Below are 20,462 nucleotides of genomic sequence, written 5' to 3' on the forward strand. Positions count from 1 at the left end.
AGGATGGAGAGGAAACAGGGATTTTGTTGAGATTACTTCAGCCCACCCCATTTGAAGCTTGAAGTTGGAAACAAGAAAGGGCAGCCTGGCCATTCTGTGGTGATGGTTAATAGTTTAGTTCCTGAGTCCAGGTCAGAGGCTCACCCTATTCATACACAAACATGCCCTTAAAACAGGATTTGCAAGCAAAGAGAAAATGAGAAGACTTTCCCCATTTGACTCCCTTCCTTCAGAATAATATTTGGGGTCATTGGGGGAGTCAAAATCGCTTCAGGATTGCTCTCCCGTAGTATTTTAGATACATGGTTCATATATTTAGATATGTGTGCATTTATGAATCTTTATTCTATATTTGAGACCTTAAAATTCACTGATAAAGGGCTAATTGAAAGCACCTGCTGTTAATAGGTGCCCCGTGGTGTGACTGGCAAATATCTGGATACCATTTAGTTGATCTATGATTTGCAAAGGCCGTTTGCAGAGTTGGTTCCAGAGGTTATTGCACATTATCAGACGCGACGATTCTGTCAGTCCGACTCACTAAAAACTGGCACCGGGATGGAGGGCTGGGCTGCTTCTCCTCTGTATGTGGGGGCTGCTAACTAGAAAGGAGATGTCAATGGAGCAAGGCGGGGGGGCGGGGCGGGGCAATTCATTCATCATCTTGCAAAGTAGTCTGAGGCTGACATGCTGATAGTTAAACGACAACAACAATAAACTCCACCAGCTCTCGCAGGGAAATGGTTCCTTAAAAAACCAGCCACCAAAAATGAGCATTCCATTTAAAAACATTTAAAATAAAATATATAAAACCATATATTTCCTCTATATCAGAGCGGCTTGGAGCTCCACCCAACTCCAAGGCAACAGAGACACCTGAATTTCCTGAAAAGGAAACCCTCCCATTTGCTGACGCAAAAGAGAGAAAACGAAACCAGCTCTCTCTTCCTGGCGAGGCAGCAGCCATGGCAGCTTCTGGGGGTCCCGTCCGGGATCTCTGCGAGGAAGCCACTTGCCCCATCTGCCTGGAGTATTTCAGGGATCCAGTGATCATCCCGGAGTGCGGGCACAACTTCTGCCGATCCTGCCTGACCCAGTGCTGGGGGAAATCCGAGGGAGAGGCTTCCTGCCCTCAGTGCAGGGAAAGGGTGGAGCAAAACAGCATCAGGAGAAACCAGCAGCTGGCAAATTTTGTAGAAATAATTAAGAAATTCAGCCTTCTGGGCAGAAAAGAGGAGGGAGAAGGAAAAGGAAGGGTCTGTGAGAAGCACCAGGAGCCCCTGAAGCTCTTCTGCCAGGAGGACCAAAGCCCCATCTGTGTGGTGTGTGACAGATCCAAGGAGCACAAAAGCCACGAGGTGGTTCCTCTGGAGGAGGCGTCCCAGGAGTACAAGGTGGGAAATGGCAGTGGGTCTTTCTTGGGGGTGGAAGAGCTGCAGACTAGAGGGGCTTGTAGTAGTAGTAGTAGTAATAATAATAATAATAATAATAATAATAATATTGTAGTGTATTCTCTCCACTTGGAGCCCAAAGGGAATTCTTGTGCAGCCTGATAAAACTAACTTCTGAAACTTTATACAATAAACATTTATTTTTCTTTTTGAGGGATTAAAGTGTGCCCAGTGACCCCCTGAATGCAGGCTGCAGTAACTCCCCTGGGAGGAAAGATTGCAACATCTAGCATTAATTTAATAAAAAGGAGGAGGGAGATGTTGGAGGTGTGCTCAGTGTGGGGGATTAATAATAATAATAATAATAATAATAATAATTTATTATTTATACCCCGCCCATCTGGCTGAGTTTCCCCAGCCACTCTGGGCAGCTCCCAATCAGTGTTAAAAACAGTAACGTGTTACATATTAAAAACTTCCCTGAACAGGGCTGCCTTAAGATGTCTTCTGAATGTCAGGTAATTATTTATCTCTTTGGCATCTGATGGGAGGGCGTTCCACAGGGCGGGCGCCACTACCGAGAAGGCCCTCTGTCTGGTTCCCTGTAGCCTCACTTCTCGCAGCGAGGGAACCGCCAGAAGGCCCTTGGTGCTGGACCTGAGTGTCCGGGCAGAACGATGGGGGTGGAGACGCTCCTTCAGGTATACAGGACCGAGGTCGTTTAGGGCTTTAAAGGTCAGCACCAACATTTTGAATCGTGCTCGGAAACGTACTGGGAGCCAATGCAGATCTCTCAAAATAGCAAACCCCCCATGTTTCTCAGCTCTGATATAGGGCAGCCCCATTTCTGCCTCCTCTGGGATGAAAAAGGGGAACCTCTGCAAAAGACCCAGGGATGTGGGGCAGGGAGCAAACATAAGATTCAGCTTCCCTGTTAATGTGTAATGCAGCCCAACTTGGATTCTGTTTCTTTTCAGGATCAGATCAGCAGCTGCCTAGACAATGTGAGGAAGGAGAGAGAGAAAATTCTAGTATTTAAAGCAGACACAGAAAAGGAAATCCAGGACCTGCTTGTAAGCACCATTGTTACTGTTTTAAGGTGAAAAATGCTAGTCTAAAATCAATATGGGTGAGAGGGGCGGAAATGAATATGGAATACAGAAAGAGGTTTATTTTTGAATGGCCTGATCTCCTACAGAGCATGAAAGGCCATTTAAAGGTGAGGGTGGGCTTGTAAGTTTTTATGAAGCTCTTTCTCTGCTGAATATGTCAGAAGTGGCTTTCCAGTGGAATTTGGATAACTGGCCTCTTCATCCTGCAAGAGCAGACTAGATGCCTGATCTTGGCCCACTCTTCTCTTCTTTCAATCTCTTTGCTGCAGAAACAAACAGGTGCAGAGAGGGAAAAGATGGTGGCTGAGTTCAGGCGACTGCACCAGTTTCTGGAAGAAAAAGAGAAGCTTTTTCTGGCCCAGATGGCAGAAGTGGAGAAGGAGATTGCAGCCCAAAGGGAGGATCACCTGGCCAGACTATCCAGGGAACTCTCCTCTCTTGACAGCCTCATCCGGGAGATGGAGGAGAAGCTTCAGGAACCAGAGAGTGAACTCCTGCAGGTGAGGCCTCATCCTGATGTGAGAGGGTGGAATGTGCTGCTTCAAACCACAGGCATTCCTTAGTCACATAAAATTGTTGCTGGAAGGAAAACAGTACATGAAGGGTGAAAGGCGTCAGTCCTGGGGTTGCAAAAGGGGCCTTGCTAGATGAAACCACAGGCCCCTTCATTCTAGCATCATGTTCTCTCATTGGCCAACCAGAGGTCTCTGAGAAGCCTAAAAAACAGTAGTGCTCTCCACACCTGTGATTCCCAGCAGTTGCCACTCAGCTGCTTAGTATTTATAACTGACTGCAGAAATGGCTCCACTGACATCTTTCTTTCTTTCCTTCCAGGATATTGGAAGCTTCTTGCAGAGGTAAGTGATGGAAAACCCCTGCCTTATTCTGATGCTAGGAAAGTTCCTGCTTAACAAGTGAGAACCTCACTCTCCAGTTTCTCCTTCCAGAGATAGCTTAGGACTTCATCGTCAATTTCACAAAATCACAGACAAAAATAGGGACACGTTTTTGTGGTAATTTGTCGCTATTGATCCCATCTATGTACAATCACAGACAGGAAGCCATTCCCATTGCATATTTCTGGAGGCCCTTCTCTGTGATGGAATCATTTACTCTGCAATTGATACAAAAAGGGGGGACATCCCAAAGGGGCTTGTAAATATCTTCACTATAACTTACCCTTAAATATCCAGTGTCTTTCTGGCTCCTGCAGGTTCTTCCTCAGACATAAGAATGTGATAAAGGGCCCTGCTGGATGAGGCCAGCGGCCCATCTAGTCCAGCATTTTGTTTTCACAGTGCCTAACCAGATGCCAGTGTGAAATCCACGGTTATCAGGATCCGAGTCCAAACAACTTTAGACACTCATGAATTTTGAGAATCTTCCATTTTGAAAATCTAACCACTGTGCTAAAATACATTTATAATGTTAATTGCAAAAGCCATTCTAAAGCATTCTGAACTTCCTTATATTTCAGAAATGCACATACCAAATCTATTTTCTTTTGCTCATTAATCACTTTAAATGCATCACTAACACTAGTGCAGTCCTAAAATCTCTGCATAGGGACCCAGTACTGTTTTTTCTTCAAAAAAATAATTTGCATATATCAGCTTCTTTACCTTCAATCTCATATTCATATATTTCCTTCAGTATATTTTGGAAGCAGGTGTGTCGGTTTTCCTTCAGCTTCTTAGGTGCTCTCTAGATGCTCCTTTTTGCCATAGGAAAACCCTGCTCCCAAGTCTTCATGATATTTCCATGGTGCCTTTATCATCAGGATGAGACGTCTGCCTTGTCAGAAAGCTCCTTGCATTGGAAAGATGGTGGCTTGACTTTGTTCTTCTCCTCCCAGGTCTCAGGAGAAGGAGAACTTAGAGGATCCTCCTGTGGCTTTTCCTCCTGCCCTGAAGTGGAAGATCTGGGACTTCAGAGATATAAATCCCTTCCTGGAGGGAGTCATGAAAAAATTCAGAGGTAGTAAAGAAGGACTGAAAGTATTGTTAGCTGGATGTTTAGAAGTGTTCATAACAAGCTTCAGGTCATAGGGAATATTAGCCAAGCCAGGAAAATAGAAGGTCGAAACAACATGGCGCCGAGGTAAGACGCGCTTGCCGGTGCTCTTCGGACTTCTTTTAATCTTCTTTTAATCTTTTATATTTTTATCTTAACTGACTCAGTCAGTTTTTGAGGTATTTTATAATTGCTGCAGCTGCATGCTATGGAAACTCTCTGAGAGATTTGGCCCTGCTCCAGACTGCTGTAAGCTGCTCTTTGTTTCTCTCGTATCAGCGGGCCGGCTTTAGCTGCTAAAAGAGTTGAGAACGCCATTATCTTAATTGCGTGTCAAGTGTTATGAGGAAAAGCATGGGTCAGAAAAAACGCTTGAGAGACTTTGACGAGCCCCTATCATCCCCTAAACCAAAACTATCAAGGTTGGTGCCACACCGGAATGGAGGAGGGAGTGACCATGCCGAGCAGTGCTTTGCAGTGGAAACCCAAAATCGCTTCCTACCTCTAATTGATTTAGAAGCTACTCCAATTCCGATGACTCAAAATGTTTCAAAAGTAAAGCCTGTAAAGGAGAATACGAAAGAAAAACTCTCATCACAGGAAGATGGTTTGGCATCTGTTATGGGGGAGTTCCCCGGTTGTGAGCAGTTACACTTAGTAATTAAGACCCTTCACTGTATTTTTAAAAGGCTGGACGAGGTATCTTCACAATTATCCAATATCCTGATGAAAATCGAAAAACTTGAATCAACAACACAATCTTCAGTTTGTGAGGTGAAAAACTTATTGCCTCACCCCAATTCAGATAAAATAAAGGAGACTAAAATTAAATATATCTTAAATTCCCAATTGAACAATCAGATATTAACTCTGCAACCCAAGAAAAGTTGCCTTTCTGTCAGGTCGGAAATAGGAAGATGGTCAACGCTAGAAGGGGCTAAAGACTGTTCAAGCAAACTTTTAAAAATTAAGAAACATCAGATTGACCTATATGCTGTGATGCTCCTTCCCCGGCAGACCAACTTCTTGAAGGTGATACTTGCGTTCCACTCTGAAAAGATACCATCTATTACTGTTAGGAGGAAAACGCTTTTGTCCATGGCCGACATTGTAGCAACGAGGGTTTTTACAGACAGCAAGATCAAACCCCTTCTAAATAGGTGCCCTGGCGGTGAGGACATTAGGACAAGAGACTTTGCCTTACTTCAAAATACTGTCAGGCCCAACCGCGATGACTCTGCAGCGTGCCATCCTCGACCAAACTCGATACCTTCTCAAACAGCCATATATGAGGACGATAACCTGCAGACTGCCCTTGACGAAAGGGAACTTATTGATTCATTCAGAGCCCTCCCTCCGAAAGAACAGTCGGTGATGATGCAAAGATTTGACACGCTTAAATCTCAGCTTTTGCAAGTCCTACATAGAGGGGAAGATACTAATGATGTCTCAAATAATCCCACTTGGGCTCACCGGACAGAAGTGGTCGACCTTCTTCAGCTCAGCCCCACTCTGAAATCAAAAACCATCCGACAAGACTCAAATCTTCAAGTTGTTTCTGCCCCGTGCGCTACATCACGAGACGACCAGGCTCTGCCATCCTCACTGAACTTTCATCTATATTCATTGACCAACATACCTAAGGACGAAATTCTGATTTCCCTGCTTGACTCAAATCCCTCTTTAACTCACTCATCTATGCCAGAGCTAGAATCTTCTCCAGTTTCGACCAGAGATAGAAGTAGTTCACAAGTGATGCCCCTGAGAGAGTCTTCCGCAATTCCCACCCCCGTGATGCCCCCTCAATTACCTCCTTCAAAGGAAACTGCGAATGTTACACCTCGGGACCCGCCGTCGGAAATGATTGAAGACCCGATGGGACGCATCAATAAAATCATCCGAATGTCGGATGATAAATCTGCGAGAGGGTTTACTCCGACGGACTCAATTTCCCCCTCCCTGGGTATTTCTCTGTCAAGTTGTACCAAGAATTTCGAAATGAAGAGACTTCCTGTTCAGGGATCTACTCTCAGTGGATCATCCACGGTGTGCCAACAGTCGAACCAAATTGTTAAAAACTTTAATTTGGAGGGCTCCTCACAGTTACCATCTTCCCAAAGTAAAATAACTGACTTTTTTGTTACATCTTCTGTCTTTAACAGAGAGTCTGCCCCCCCTCCGTTTTGACTGTTAAAAGAGACAAAATGTCCCTCACCTCTACTACTATCCTGGAACGTTGCTGGATGGCAATCGAAAACAATGGACAAAGACGTTCTATCCTATGTATCACAGTTCAAGATCATCCTGCTCCAAGAAACCTGGATGCAAAATCCTTTTGAACTACACAATTATTTTGCTTTCCATTCCTGTGCCTCAATCGGCCCAAAAGGCGGAAGACCGGCGGGAGGTCTGAGCACCTTCGTATCGACAGATCTAGGAACCTCTCCTATCCAATTGAAAATCGATAAAAAATGGATTTTGGCTGTTAAAATATTCTCTACCCACTTTAAGATCATATGTATCAATGTTTATATTCACCCACTTATGAAACAAACTGATCTGAAAAACATCTGGAACGAACTGGAAGACTGCATTCTCCTTGTCTCAAATAAGTTTCCCTCTGCCTCCTTAATTATTGGTGGGGATTTTAATGCAAGGTTAGGCCACTCAGACGAACAGTTAATCAACGAAAGTGGAATAGGTCCCCTAAATGCTAATGATGAACATTGGCCCCTATTCAGGCGTCACTCACTTGACCCAGTTACCAATTTTGCTGGTACATGTCTTTTTTTAATGGCACTTAGATTAAACCTTGTTATCTTAAACGGCCTCTCCTCGGGAGACTGCCCTGGCCAATTTACTTATTGGTCAGGCTTAAGGCATTCTGTTATTGACTACATCCTTGTCTCCCAAGAACTCTTTGATGAATATATTGAATTTACTGTAGATATAAGAACCGAAAGTGACCATTTACCCCTAAATCTTAAAAGGACTGAATTCTGGGAACCCTCTAGATGTGGGCTTGCCCCACAGGCACCTGATCCTAATGCTTTACAACAAATAGGCAGATCCAGAATTAAATGGTCCCCTTATGTTAATAACAATTTTAGCATTTGGACACAATCAATGGAAGGTCAACTCCTCTGGGCTGATCTGACTTCCAACGACACTGAAGAGACCTCCCCAATTGACCATTATAACACATTAATCCGAAAACTCCAACCGTTATTGTCAAGACCCAGGAGATCTAACCAAAATGAGTCCCCTACCAACAAAAAATGGTTTGACCACGAATGCACTCAGGCAAAACTTATACTCAGGGAATGCTTTAAGGTCTTCCAGCAAAATCCTAACCCTATCACTAAATTAGACTTACAACTTAAAAAAAAGAACTACAAAGAGTTACTAAAAACCAAAAAAAGAACCGCAGACTCTCTCATCTGGCAGGCCCTCACAAAAGCGTCAATAGAAAAAGACAATACCAACTTCTGGAAAATTATCTCCAGTCAAACCAAAGCTCCTAATGAGGGCACAATAATCCCTGCAAATTCATGGGAAGAGCACTATAAAGTGCTGTTTAGGGAACATCGTCCTTCTGCGCCGCTTAACATCCCCTTAGATAATGATACACCATGGCCCCCAACATCTGAAACTGAAATCACTTCGCTAATTCTACAAATGAAATCTGGCAAAGCCCCAGGAAGTGATTTCATCGTCGCTGAACTTCTGAAAGCGCAAATAAACTGGTGGGCCCCGGTCCTTGCAAATCTATTCTCATATATAGATAAGACAACTGAAATCCCTAAAGATTGGGGACTAGCTATAATTGTTCCTATATTTAAAAAGGGCAACCCCTCTGGCCCATCTAATTATAGACCAATTAGTCTTCTGAATGTGATCTGTAAACTTTATACAAAACATCTATGCCTAAAATTATGTGAATGGTTAGATCATAATAACTTGCTAGAAATTGAACAAGCAGGGTTTACATCTGGACGTTCCACCATTGATCACTGCTTAGTGTTAGATTACTTTGTCTATAAGTATGTGAAACATTGGAAAAATTCATTGTATGCGGCCTTTGTGGACCTAAAGGCAGCATTTGATTCTGTATCCAGGAGTAGGCTCTGGGCCAAATTGGCCAATATGGGTATTAACAGAAGGTTACTACTTCTGATGATTAAGCTTCATGAGAACAATACCCTCCAGATAAGACTCACACAGGACGGCAGACTCTCTAGAGAAATCCCAGTCCAAAGAGGAGTTAGACAAGGATGCCTATTAGCCCCATTTTTATTCAACATCTATGTTAACTCCCTGGTCACATGCTGCCGTGAAATCGAAACCCCCCCCCCCCGTGTTCTCTAACGGCAGAAAAGTACCAGTTTTAATGTATGCGGATGACGCTGTTCTTCTCTCTCAAACCAAAGTGGGTCTGAAACGTGCCTTAGGAAAGTTTAGTGACCAATGTAACACTGAACTGTTAACAATTAACTTTGCCAAAACTAAAATTGTACATTTTAACCGCTCCTTCAGGAAAGATAATTTGAGTGTAAAGGGAAACGCCATTGAACAGACTAAGACCTTCCAATACTTAGGCATTACTTTCTCTTATAATGCCAAATTCTCAGCACACTTGACCACATCAGCTATATCAGCAGGAAGAAGTGCAAATGCTATCCTTAGATTATTCAGAAGGAAAGGAGCTGGCTTCCTCCCGATGGCCCTAACAGTTTTTCAGGCAAAATCTTTAGCCCAACTCCTATATGGCTCTCAAATTAGCCTCTCTGTCAACCTTAAGACCCTTGAAACAGTACAATCAAAATTCTTAAGATCATTATTTGCTACCCCAAAGTGTACCCCTAATGCAGTCTTAAGGCAAGAGGCAGGACTGCCCAGAGTGGAATTAAAAGTCTGGGAGCAAGCAATATCCCTCTGGCTGAAAATCCATTACAATCCTAAGGGACGGTTACCTTGCTTCCTGGCCGCAGTTCCCTATCCTCCTTGGCTTATGCAAATAACTAACAAGATCAAACAAATTGGCCTAAACCCTGAAAATCTTTTTATTGGAACTCTGAATAAGGCAAAAGCAATTATCACTCAGAGACCTTACGATGTCGAATTACAACAAGAAGGCGCCCTACTCCCAGAGACGTATAGATGTTTAAAAGCTTGCCCTAATTTTGCAGCTGCCCCTTACTTAACTAACATCACTAACGGAGCTTATAGATGGGCTTTCTCTAGAGCCCGCTTTGAGACAATGCCCTCAGCAGTGCTGTATGGCAAATTCACGTGGGTACCAATGCATGCGCGTCTCTGCTCCTGTATGTCTAATAAGGTAGAATCTGTCACACACATTCTTTTATTTTGCGAATTTTATAGTGAAGAACGAGCTCAACTTATTTTGCAGCTTTTATCAAAATTTATACCCCTACAACATTATTTGGAATCCTCCCCCGAAATTCTACGGAAATACCTCCTGGAAGATTCCTCAAGCGCAATATCATATGAGGTGGCCAAATTTTGCACTTTAGTAATTAGGAAGCGTAAATCTCTGTTGAATGGCACACTGCGAAGTTCCCTTGTGTAATCTTTTTCTTTTCTGATGTTGTTGTTGATTTCTTGTTGTTTGATCTTGTGTTTAGTGTTACTGGCTTTTGCCGCAATAAAACTCGAACTTGAGTGTGAAAATAGAAGGTTTATCTATTCTCTTTCACTATCTAGGAGCCGCACTTTCCTATGTAGATGACTCACAACTGATTTTTCTTATGCAATTGAAAGGGGATGGTAAACCCTTCTTGCTGGACTCTGGAAACTCTTGTGAGATCTTGGGGAAGCCTGGCGGGCACACAAATCGCTTTTAAGACCTCTACCATGATTACGAGGCTCTGAGAGGCTCCTGCGAGATCTCATGGGGCCATCTTGAGATTGCAGATGGCAGGGGTGAATCCGGGGGTCATTCTGACTTTCCTCGATTTGCCTTTTTGCACAATCGCCAAGGATGTAACCCTCCCTTAAGCCGCGAGTTGTCTGTAAAAATTTGTACTTGACGTCTTCACATCTCTTAGCCATGCTTTGGGTGCTTTCACACATCTCAACCATTTCCCAGCTAGCCTCGCCTACAGCTTTTTGGGCATATCTTCTGTTCCTTTGCCCCTGAGATTAACGTAAGGGGGGGGCAGGAGGAGGAAAGGAGGGGGGCTGTCCAAGAGCCAGCCAGGAGCAGAGGGGTTGAGGCCTCCTGTCCTGGAACAGGAATGTCTGGATCTTGTTGCTGATGGGGGGATCTTCTGGGGGTCCTGCTCCTCCTCCCAAGATTTGGGTAAGTCTGAACCTTGACATCACCCCTGCCCTGGTTCTGCAGGGATAGCCAGCATGGAGAGTTTCATTTTAAGGTAGGTTTCACGTAGTTTCAGGTAGGTTTAACTGCCAACTCCCATAATCTCCAGCTGGCATGGCCAAGTAGTCCACAACACCTGGCTACAATCTCATGAGCTCATATTGTTTTTCCAGGTTTGTTATCTGAATGATGGTGTGATGCTAAATTTCTGTTCCCTTTTCTCTTCCAGACACTGTGGAATATGGACTTCAGCTGCGAAAAGGTACTTTTAATCATCATAATAATAATAATTTATTATTTATACCCCACTCATCTGGCTGGGTTTCCCCTTCCATTTCCCCAGGCACAAATTCGGGAGAGAGGGGATCCGCTTCTCAAAAGACCAGGCCACTGCAGCTCTTCCTTCCATGCCTTATTTCCCCTTATTTCCCAGAGCCATCTGTTCCGTGAGAGCAGCTTGCTGGGCTAGAGGGGCTCTTGGCCTGATCCTGCAGACTCTTAGGAAGCCCCCAGCCCAGGATGCCTGGCTTTTCTGTGCCAAATCTCAATAAGACACAGGGGTGGTGTGAAGCCAAAGGCTCCCGGCACATGAGGGGGAAATATCCCTTTGAGCCATACAGGGTCCCCACCCCTTTTATGTAAGAGTGGGAAATGCATGAACACAAATAGCTCAGAAAATGGCTGCAACAGCCTTTGGGGGCGAGAAGGTGAATGGGTTCTGGTGTCAGTGGAGGGAGCTGGGGGCTGCCTGAGTGTGAACTCCAGTGGTCCAGCATCCCTGCAAGATGGGGGTCTTCCCTCAGCTTTTGTATTGAAAGGGAGACATGAGATGATGGTGGACTAGAGAAACCTGAGTAAACTTAAAAGAGCAGGACAGTATTTCACCACAGAACGTGGAAAAAGGCTCAGTGGGAAGACAGAAGTCCAGTCCGGCCTGATCCTGGACACCACAAAAAGGGAATCATAAGAGCTGGAAATGGTGCAGCAGATGGCAGCATAAAGGGAACTCTTACTTGTCTAAAAGAATCCCAGAATATAATTTTAAATATAACAGCAGTGAGTAAAATGCATAAAGCCTTATAAATACAACACTGAACTAGAAAAACCCATTATGTTTAACAAAAAAAAATTTGACTGATAGCACTGTCAACATCCAATGTCACATTTAATTTCCAAAGGCCTCTGTACAAATGTGTGTCTTTAAAAAGAAATCGCTTGACTAACTTTCCTTAACATGGCAGGGGGGGGGGAGGACTGCAGAGCAGATCTTCTTTCTAATGTCCATTAGCCTGACCAATTTTTAATTTTTTTAAAAAAAATCAATTATAATAATAGCATCGTTATAACAATACCAATTTATAATACAATTCTAATGTAAATCACTCAAATATCAAATTATATAACTTATTTAAGGTGCTAGAATTGATAATTTTCTTTGTTTCTGTGTTCTAAAATCTTATCGATTTCAATGACATTCCAGTCATCATCATAATCCCTTATACAACAGCTGCAATATTTATAACTTCTATTCATGTTGACACATTAAATGAGCACTTTTAAAATGAATTTCTCATGATGCTTCCACTCCATAAATGTGAGTCATACAGCCAATCAGGTCTGTGGAGCCAGGATGGGGTCTTTGCATTGAAGGTGGGTTGCATTGAAGGTGGCAATTTAAAGGGTGGGAATGGCACTTCCTAGATTTTACTGGGTTTGGCTTTAATAAAGGCCTCTTATCTTGGGATTGCAACAATAAATGCATTAAAACAAGTCATAGCGAAAGGAAGCAACTATGTAATAGATGTCAATTTAAAGGGCAGAACTATCAATTTTCTGCAATGCTCTAACCAAACACAAGAGATAATCATGTTTGTTCTTGCTTGACCGCTCCTGTCAAGAATCCCGAGCCGGACATTTTAGACAGGGAGTGTCAATCAGAGCACAGAAATACTTTTTTGGGTACTGTTGTTCTTTTTATAATCTGTCTGGAAGGATGGGCTATAACATTACATTTAATATGTAACTGAAACGTGAATGGTGGTTTCAAGGAGGGTGAGAGCACCTGCTGCCAGTTTTACCTGTCCTGTCAAGCATGGTCTGCCATGTGATGTGAGGTAAAAGATTGATGTGAATTAGGGAGTCCCTGCTTGGACTTGGACTTCCATCCATGCCTTATTTCCCAGAGGCATCTGTTCCGTGAGAGCAGCTTGCTGGGCTACAGGGGCTCTTGGCCTGATCCTGCAGACTCTTAGGAAGCCCCCAGCCCAGGATGGCTGGCTTTTCTGTGCCGAATCTCAATAAGACACAGGGGTGGTGTGTAGCCAAAGGCTCCCGGCACATGAGGGGGAAATATCCCTTTGAGCCATACCAGATCCCCACCCCTTTTATGTAAGAGTAAGGTGTAAGAGTGGGAAATGCATGAACACAAATAGCTCAGAAAATGGCTGCAACAACCTTTGGGGGGCGAGAAGGTGAATGGGTTCTGGTGTCAGTGGAGGGAGCTGGGGGCTGCCTGAGTGTGAACTCCAGGGGTCTGGCTTCCCTGCAAGATTGGGGGTCTTCCCTCAGCTTTTCTGTTGGAGGGGAGACATGACGTCTCTGCTTAAACTAGAGAAACTTGAGTAAACTTTAAAGAGCAGGACAGAATTACAGCACAGACTAGGAGGAAAGGCTCAATGGGAAGACAGAAGTCCAGTCTGGTCTGATCCTGAAAACCACAAAAAGGGATTCATAAGAGCTGGGAAAGGGGCAGCAGGTGGCAGCATAAAGGAAGCTCCTACTTATCTTTAAAATTATATTCTGGGATTCTTTTAGAAAACAGCAGTAAGTAAAATACATAAAGGCTAATCAAGACAACAATAAATTAGCAAAACCCATTACATTTTACTTTTTTTTTTTACTAATAGCAGCACTTGCAACATCCAATATCCCACTTAATTTCCAAAGGCCACTGTACAAATGTGTGTCTTTAAAAAGGAATTGCTTGACTAACTTTCTACAACGTGGCAGGAGGAGGGGGAGGACTGCAGAGCAGATCTTCATCCTAATGTCCACCAGCCTGACTACCGGTAATTTCTAAATGGGCTTCTCATTGTGCTTCCACTGCCCACCTTTTCCATAAATGTGAGGAACAGTGAAGAAAAAGACGAGTTATATAGCCAAATCAGGTCTGGGGAGCCAGGATGGGGTCTTTGCATTGAAGGTGATAATTTTTTTTGTGGGTTTTTTGTGTGTGTGTGTGTGTCACCCTTTATCTTAGGATTGCAACAATAAATGCATTAACGATTAACACAATTCATAGGAAAAGAAAGCCATTCATGTCAACGATGTAATAGAACTATCAAAAGACCCTTCTGCCATGAACTGTGGTGGGTGGGTTTGGCCTTAGACAAGCCACTGTCTCTCAGCCTCAGTCCTCCCATCTGAAAAATGGGCATAGTTAATATTGACTTAACTTCCAGGGAAGTTGCAAGGGTTCTATGTAGAGAATGTGCATTAAGTACTTGAAAGAACTGCAAATATTTCAAGAGTCATTAAGAACTTGATGGACATCCCTGTCTCCAATGCAGAGCCATGGAGTCCCTGTTCATTTCAGAGGGGATGCTATTTCTGACATGTGCCTAAAGAAAAGTCAGCTTCCCAGTTGACGTCGTTTCTCTTCTCTTTCCTCCTCTGCCCCCACAGAAAGCGTAACTTTGGATCCAGACACAGCACATCCCCTCCTCACCCTGTCTGAGGATCGAAAGAGTGTGAGAGAGGGAGGAGTGCGTCAAGACCTGCCAGACAACCCTAAGAGATTTGACACATGTTGCTGTGTTCTGGGGTGTGAGGGTTTCACATCAGGCAGACATTTCTGGGAGGTCATTGTGGGAAGAGAGGAGGGGTGGGGGGTGGGGGTAGCCAGAAAGTCTGTGAAGAGGAAGGGGGTTTTGTATTTTAATACTACAGAAGGGATCTGGGGTTTGGGGAAGTCGGATGGTGAGCTCAAGTTCTGCTCCCCCCGTAAGGCCCCTGTTCCATGTGAGGAGCCCGAGAGGATCCGAGTGACCCTGAACTGTGAAGGGGGACGGGTGTCCTTTTACGATGCAGATACAGCAGCCCTTCTCCATGCAGATACAGCAGCCCCCTTCTCAGGAGAGACCCTCCAGCCCTACTTTTTTGTGAGCAAGAAAGGGAACCTGAGACTCTCTTGACTGAAGGTGCAGACAGACAAGTGTATATTCATTGTCATCATGGCACATTCAGTCTCCTCTTCAGGGCTGAGCTGACAGGCACTTAAGGAGAAACCATATTTGCTGAACGGTGATTGGCCATCCCTTGTGTCAATCATGATGCAACTCTCCCTTCTTGAGCCAACTTTGTAAATGACACTGATTGACTGGGTCCCCTGTCAGTCTCCAAACTTGCCTGTTTTCTCTCCGTTGGGAATCGAGTACTTCTTTCGGTGCAGGAGTTGGAAAGGGGGTAAGAAGCAAGAAAATGATTTAGGAAACAGCAGCAACCCCACACACATTCCTGTTTCAATGTAGTTCTTTCTCCAACCTCCAATTCTGACTTAAGATTTCTAGAGATAATACCATCATCTTTGCTAAATAAAATCAGAATTATGCACTGGCATCACTTAAAACCTTCCTCAGCCTCAATCCTGCTCTCAGATTCCCTTTTCCTTCCCCAAAGCCTCCACTGGCCAGGGAAATGGAAGTTCAAAAATCCCTTTTTTTGCTACTCCTCAGGGAAGCTTAGGTGGCAATTCAGCAAAATCCCCATATCCAAAGAGACCTGTTTGCTAGTTGGGTGCAGTCAGTCCAAAACTCAGCACAACTTAACTTACATGATCACAGCCTGAAGCCCTTTGTCAAAACACAAATTAGTAAATAGAGGGTGAGTCCGGGAAAAGCTCTTGGAAGGGACTGTGTGAGATCTCACAAGAGACTCCAGAGCCCAGAAATCAATGGGGGGGGGGCCTTTGGCAGTGGGGGGAAGAGTTTCTAAGTCCACCTTGCTTCCCGGCCTCTAGAAAGGTTACATAAAGCTCTGAAGATCTCTGGCTTCGAACAAGTAGGGATGATGAAGAAGAGGGGTTTGGACTTGATATCCTCCCCATCTCTCCCCTTAAGGAGTCTCAAAGCAGCTAATATTCTCCCTTCCCTTCCTCCCCCACAACAAACACTCTGTGAGGTGAGTGGGGCTGAGAGACTCCAGAGAAGTGTGACTGGCCAAGGTCACCCAGCAGCTGCATGTGGAGGTGCGGGGAAGCAAACCCGGTTCACCAGATTATGAGTCCACCACTCTTAAGCACTACACCACGCTAATTGCGTGGGGGGCATTTTTGAGGGTCTTCCTGACTTGTGCAATATTGCCTTTGCATGCTGACTCCAGGAATGTAACCCCCACATAGGTTTCAGGCCTCAATGCAACAAAATCCCCTCTGACAGTGAAGAGCCTCTGTCAGAAGTTCTGAGGAAAGAACAATGACAATCTAGAGGATTTCGCATGGGGGGGGGATTCCCATGTACAGTGGTACCTCGGGTTAAGAACTTAATTTGTTCTGGAGGTCCATTCTTAACCTGAGGTACCACTTTAGCTACTGGGGCCTCCAGCTGCCACCGCAGCACGATTTCTGTTCTCATCCTGAAGCAAAGTTCTTAACCGGAGGTAATATTTTTGGGTTAGCAGAGTCTGTAACCTGAAGCGTCTGTAACCTGAAGCGTCTGTAACCCGAGGTACCACTGTATACAATTATTTTCTCCAAGGTGCTTTGTAGCAAACAGTCAGATACTTACCTGTATTTTTAGAGATCCCCTCTTCTTATCCTTTTGTGTAATGGTCCTGTAAGAATTTGGGGATATGTTTCATGCGCTAATGTGTTTGATTCTATTAAAGATTGTTCTTCTTGTTGCTCCTATGTTGTTTCAGACTCAACAGTATAATATCCATTTCCCATGACACTTCCTCCAGGGAATTTAGGAGGGTGCCTGCGTCATCAGCTGGGTTGTGAGAAAAAGGGGCTTTTGAGAACCAAGTTCCCCCATTCAGCAGGTTTCCTGGAGCAAAACTTGTAAGGTGGAGAAGAGAGAATTCGGGTGGATTCTGCTGAAATGCATGGGAGAAACGTCTGGGCTAGGATGGCTAGCAATCCTATACACCCTCTGGGTTGGCTTCAAGTATGTCCTACTCAGAGTAAGCCCATTTAAATGAATAAGCCAATGTTAGTCATGCTTATTGACTTCAATGAGTCTGTTCTGAGCAGGACTTGAAATACTACCCACTTTTGCCAGAATAAATGTTAATGAAAATGGGATTGAAGAGAGAATTCTGGAGGCTTTTATTGAACTGCAGGGGCTCCTTGGAGAGGGGTGGCGGGAGATTTATTAAACTGTTTTCTGATGTTTGTCTCCGCAACTTCTGCATGCATTCCAAGTCCTTTGGGTGAGTGAGACTCAGCCTTATCTGCCATGGCAGCCAGACAACTGAAGAACCGGGAACAGGGCCAACGGCCAAGGAGAGGGAACATGACAGGAACATTTCTGACAGAGTCCCACTCCTCAAATGGGAAGAGGAAGTGAAGACAGATTGTTTTCTTAATCTCTTCCGAAACCCCCTAGCCTCCATCCCATGTTCTCAGGGGCTGTGGATGGGTGTCCAATGGTCCCGTGGGAATGTGCATCACAGGGGAGGGTTGGGCTCCGGCTGCGATGCTCCTTGGAGTCTGAACTTTTGTGTCTTACAGCGGGAAAGGGGCTCCGAAAGCAACAACTTCAGAGCTGAAACCTCTCCATGGAGCGGGGAAAGGGTGCTGTTTAACACACACACTCCGCGTTTCCATACCCGGTCGCTAGGGGGCGGCGGTGCCTCGACGCCGCTTGGTATCCTCACCGAGGACTAGTGACTTGACCTGGCGGCAGGATGGGCCAGGGCGTGGGGCCGGGACTTTGTGCCACGTCGCACCCTTCACTCGTGTTGACATTAGCTCCAGCCGCGTAAGCCGTCGGCCCTGAATTCTCTCACGCCCAAACCTCCCCTGCGAAAGCGCCATTCATTCGTAAAGCAAAGGGAACCGGGTGCCCGCGCGCAATAAATGTTGGAAAAGATGTCCAGCTTCCCTCTTGGCCTCCAGAGAGCTCAGGAGTCCCGGATTCCACCCCACCCACCACCCTCATGCCTATTTAGAGATCAGTGTAAATTCTGTTCATGCTGGACTTTCCTGCTTTTTACGCATGGGTTGCTACTAAGGGTGGGAGGGGCTTCAGATTCAAATTCATTCACTGGCTTTCGAATGAGTGAGGCTGACATGAAGCTCATAAAAAAAACTCGCTTCCTCCACTTCTCCTTTGAAATATACTCAGAGTCGCAAAGTGATTTCATGCTCTTTATTCAGCTCATAGTGGTGAGGAGGAATGAATAAATGTCCCCTCACAGTATCTGCTTTATATACATTATTTACACAATGGGCTGCACATGATTGGCTAATTCTGGAATTCTACTGTAAGCCAATCAGGTTGTGGATTCACTTCTATCTGGAGCAGGATTGGGTGGTTCCTGCCAACCAATCATACTGCTGCATTGTTCTAGGACCAATCAGACTGCTGCATTCTGAATCCTATTGTTCTAGGACCAATCAGACTGCTGCCTTTTGGATCCTATTGTTCTAGGACCAATCAGACTGCTACAGTTTGGATCCTATTCAACTCAGTACATAACACCCCTCCCCTCTAAGTTCCAGTCCTGCCCGGGAGGTCGCATTCATAGTCCTCAAGGTATGCCGGCGGCCTACGTGTGCGTTGTGGCCTGGGGTGTTCCCTGGTCCGGGCTCCGGGTTCTGGCTCGTGTTCCAAGGATGCTGGCTGTGATGTGGCTGTTTGGTCTGGTGCAACCGGCTCGCTCAGTCGTGGTTCTGGTTCCGGTGTCCTTTCGGCCTCACGGGTCCTCTCTGTATTTACTGATTCTGCCTCTCCTGCTGGCCCCTCCTGCTCTATGGGCCTCACTGCCCCGCTGTTCCCTTGGGACTCCTCTGACCTGTCCTCCTCCTGGTTTTCTCCCGGGAATCGTCGCCGTATCTGGTCGCAGTGGCGGCGCCAGCATTGCCCCCCATCCGTTAGCACCTCGTACGACACGGGGCCAGTGACCCTGGTGATTGTGGCGGGTACCCATGCTGGGCCTGCCCCAAAATTCTTTGCGTACACTGGGTCCTGGGCCTCGAAGGTCCGGGGGTTCCTGCCTTCCCCCACCACTACCTCATCCTGAGCTCTATCGGGGTGAAGGCGGTCCAATCTGATTGCAAGGCGCCGACCCATTAGTAGTTCAGCGGGGCTCCGGCCAGTCGTTGAGCTGGGGGTGCTGTGCTGTGCTAGAAGGAATGTGGCAAGGCGGTACTCCCAGTCCCCTTGCGTCATGCGGCGAAGGGTGTCCTTGGTGGTCCGCACCATGCGTTCTGCTTGGCCATTGGTGGCAGGGTGGAACGGCGCCGAACGGATGTGGCGGATGGCGTTCTGCGCTGTGAAGGTTTGGAATTCTCCTGACGTAAATGCAGTCCCGTTGTCTGAGACGAGAGTGTCAGGGAGCCCGTGGGTTGCAAACAGCCTGCGTAGTACCCGGATGGCTGCGGACGTGGAAGTGGACGGTACCAGTGCGACTTCCAGCCATTTGGTGTAGGAGTCCACCACTATGAAGAATGTTTTCCCCTGAAAGGGGCCAGCGAAATCCACATGCAGGCGTGACCATGGTGCTCGGGCGGACTCCCAGGACTGGACTGGGGCCCTTGGGGGATCTGGGCGGGATTCTTGGCAGGCCTGGCAGTGTTTGACCCAGGCCTCTATCTCTCCATCGATCCCCGGCCACCACACATAACTCCTGGCAAGGGCCTTCATTCTTACTACCCCTGGATGTGTCTCGTGTAGGGCTGTGAGGACCCTTTTGCAGAGGGGCTGGGGAACAACGACTCTGCTTCCCCATAACAGGCACCCCTTGTGGGCCGACAGTTCATGTTTGCGGGTTGTGTAGCCGGCGAATTCTGGCCCGGGGCTGCTGCTGGGCCATCCCCTCCACACCCAGTCCAGGACCCGGGAGATGACCCTATCTTTCTTGGAATGGTGTGCAACTTCTTGTGCCTGAATGGGGCGGTCGGGAAGCAGCTCCAGGCTCATAACCTCTTGTGCAGGTGCTGGGTCAGGGCCTGTTTCCGGTAGTGGTAGCCTGCTGAGGGCGTCCGCATGGCCCATCGCCTTCCCAGGTCGGTGAATCAGTGCATACTGGTAGCTGGCAAGGAAAATTGACCACCTGAGGACGCGAGGAGACAGCACTTGGGGGGTCTGCTTTTCGGGGGCAAACAAGCCAAGCAACGGCTTGTGGTCAGTCACCACGGTGAAGGGCCGCCCGTACAAGAAATCATGGAATTTTTTTACTCCCTTTACGATTGCCAGACCCTCCTTGTCGATTTGCGAGTAGTTCCGCTCGGTTGTGTTGAGTGTCTGGGAAAAGTACGCCACCGGTACCTCTCTTCCATCCGGGAGTTGGTGCCCCAGGACAGCTCCAATGCCATAGGGTGAGGCGTCGCATGCTAGCACCACCGGCAGCCTCTCGTCGAAGTGTGCCAAGACCGAGTTTGAG

The 20,462-nt window shown here is 46.1% G+C and overlaps 1 protein-coding gene and 1 pseudogene across 2 annotated transcripts in view; both read left to right on the top strand.

Annotated features, from left to right (window-relative positions):
* Window positions 1–16,761, top strand: part of LOC308468924 — a 55,193-nt pseudogene extending 38,432 nt beyond the window's left edge. The window contains exon 15 of the transcript XR_013991534.1: window positions 15,310–16,761. The product of XR_013991534.1 is annotated as an uncharacterized misc_RNA (transcript). The remainder of the gene's footprint in view (window positions 1–15,309) is intronic.
* On the top strand, window positions 929–16,761 carry LOC308468921 (zinc finger protein RFP-like). The gene is made up of 7 exons (XM_081024247.1): window positions 929–1,394; window positions 2,369–2,464; window positions 2,773–3,003; window positions 3,338–3,360; window positions 4,359–4,480; window positions 11,086–11,118; window positions 14,541–16,761. The coding sequence occupies exons 1-7, from the start codon at window positions 966–968 to the stop codon at window positions 15,047–15,049; spliced, it is 1,443 nt and encodes a 480-aa protein (XP_080880373.1). The 5' UTR covers window positions 929–965; the 3' UTR covers window positions 15,050–16,761.
* Window positions 16,762–20,462: the final 3,701 nt, after the last annotated feature.

Source organism: Podarcis pityusensis (genome assembly GCF_964106645.2).
Source record: "Podarcis pityusensis genome assembly, contig: HAP1_SCAFFOLD_121, whole genome shotgun sequence".
In the NCBI taxonomy this organism is placed as follows: Eukaryota; Metazoa; Chordata; class Lepidosauria; order Squamata; family Lacertidae; genus Podarcis; species Podarcis pityusensis.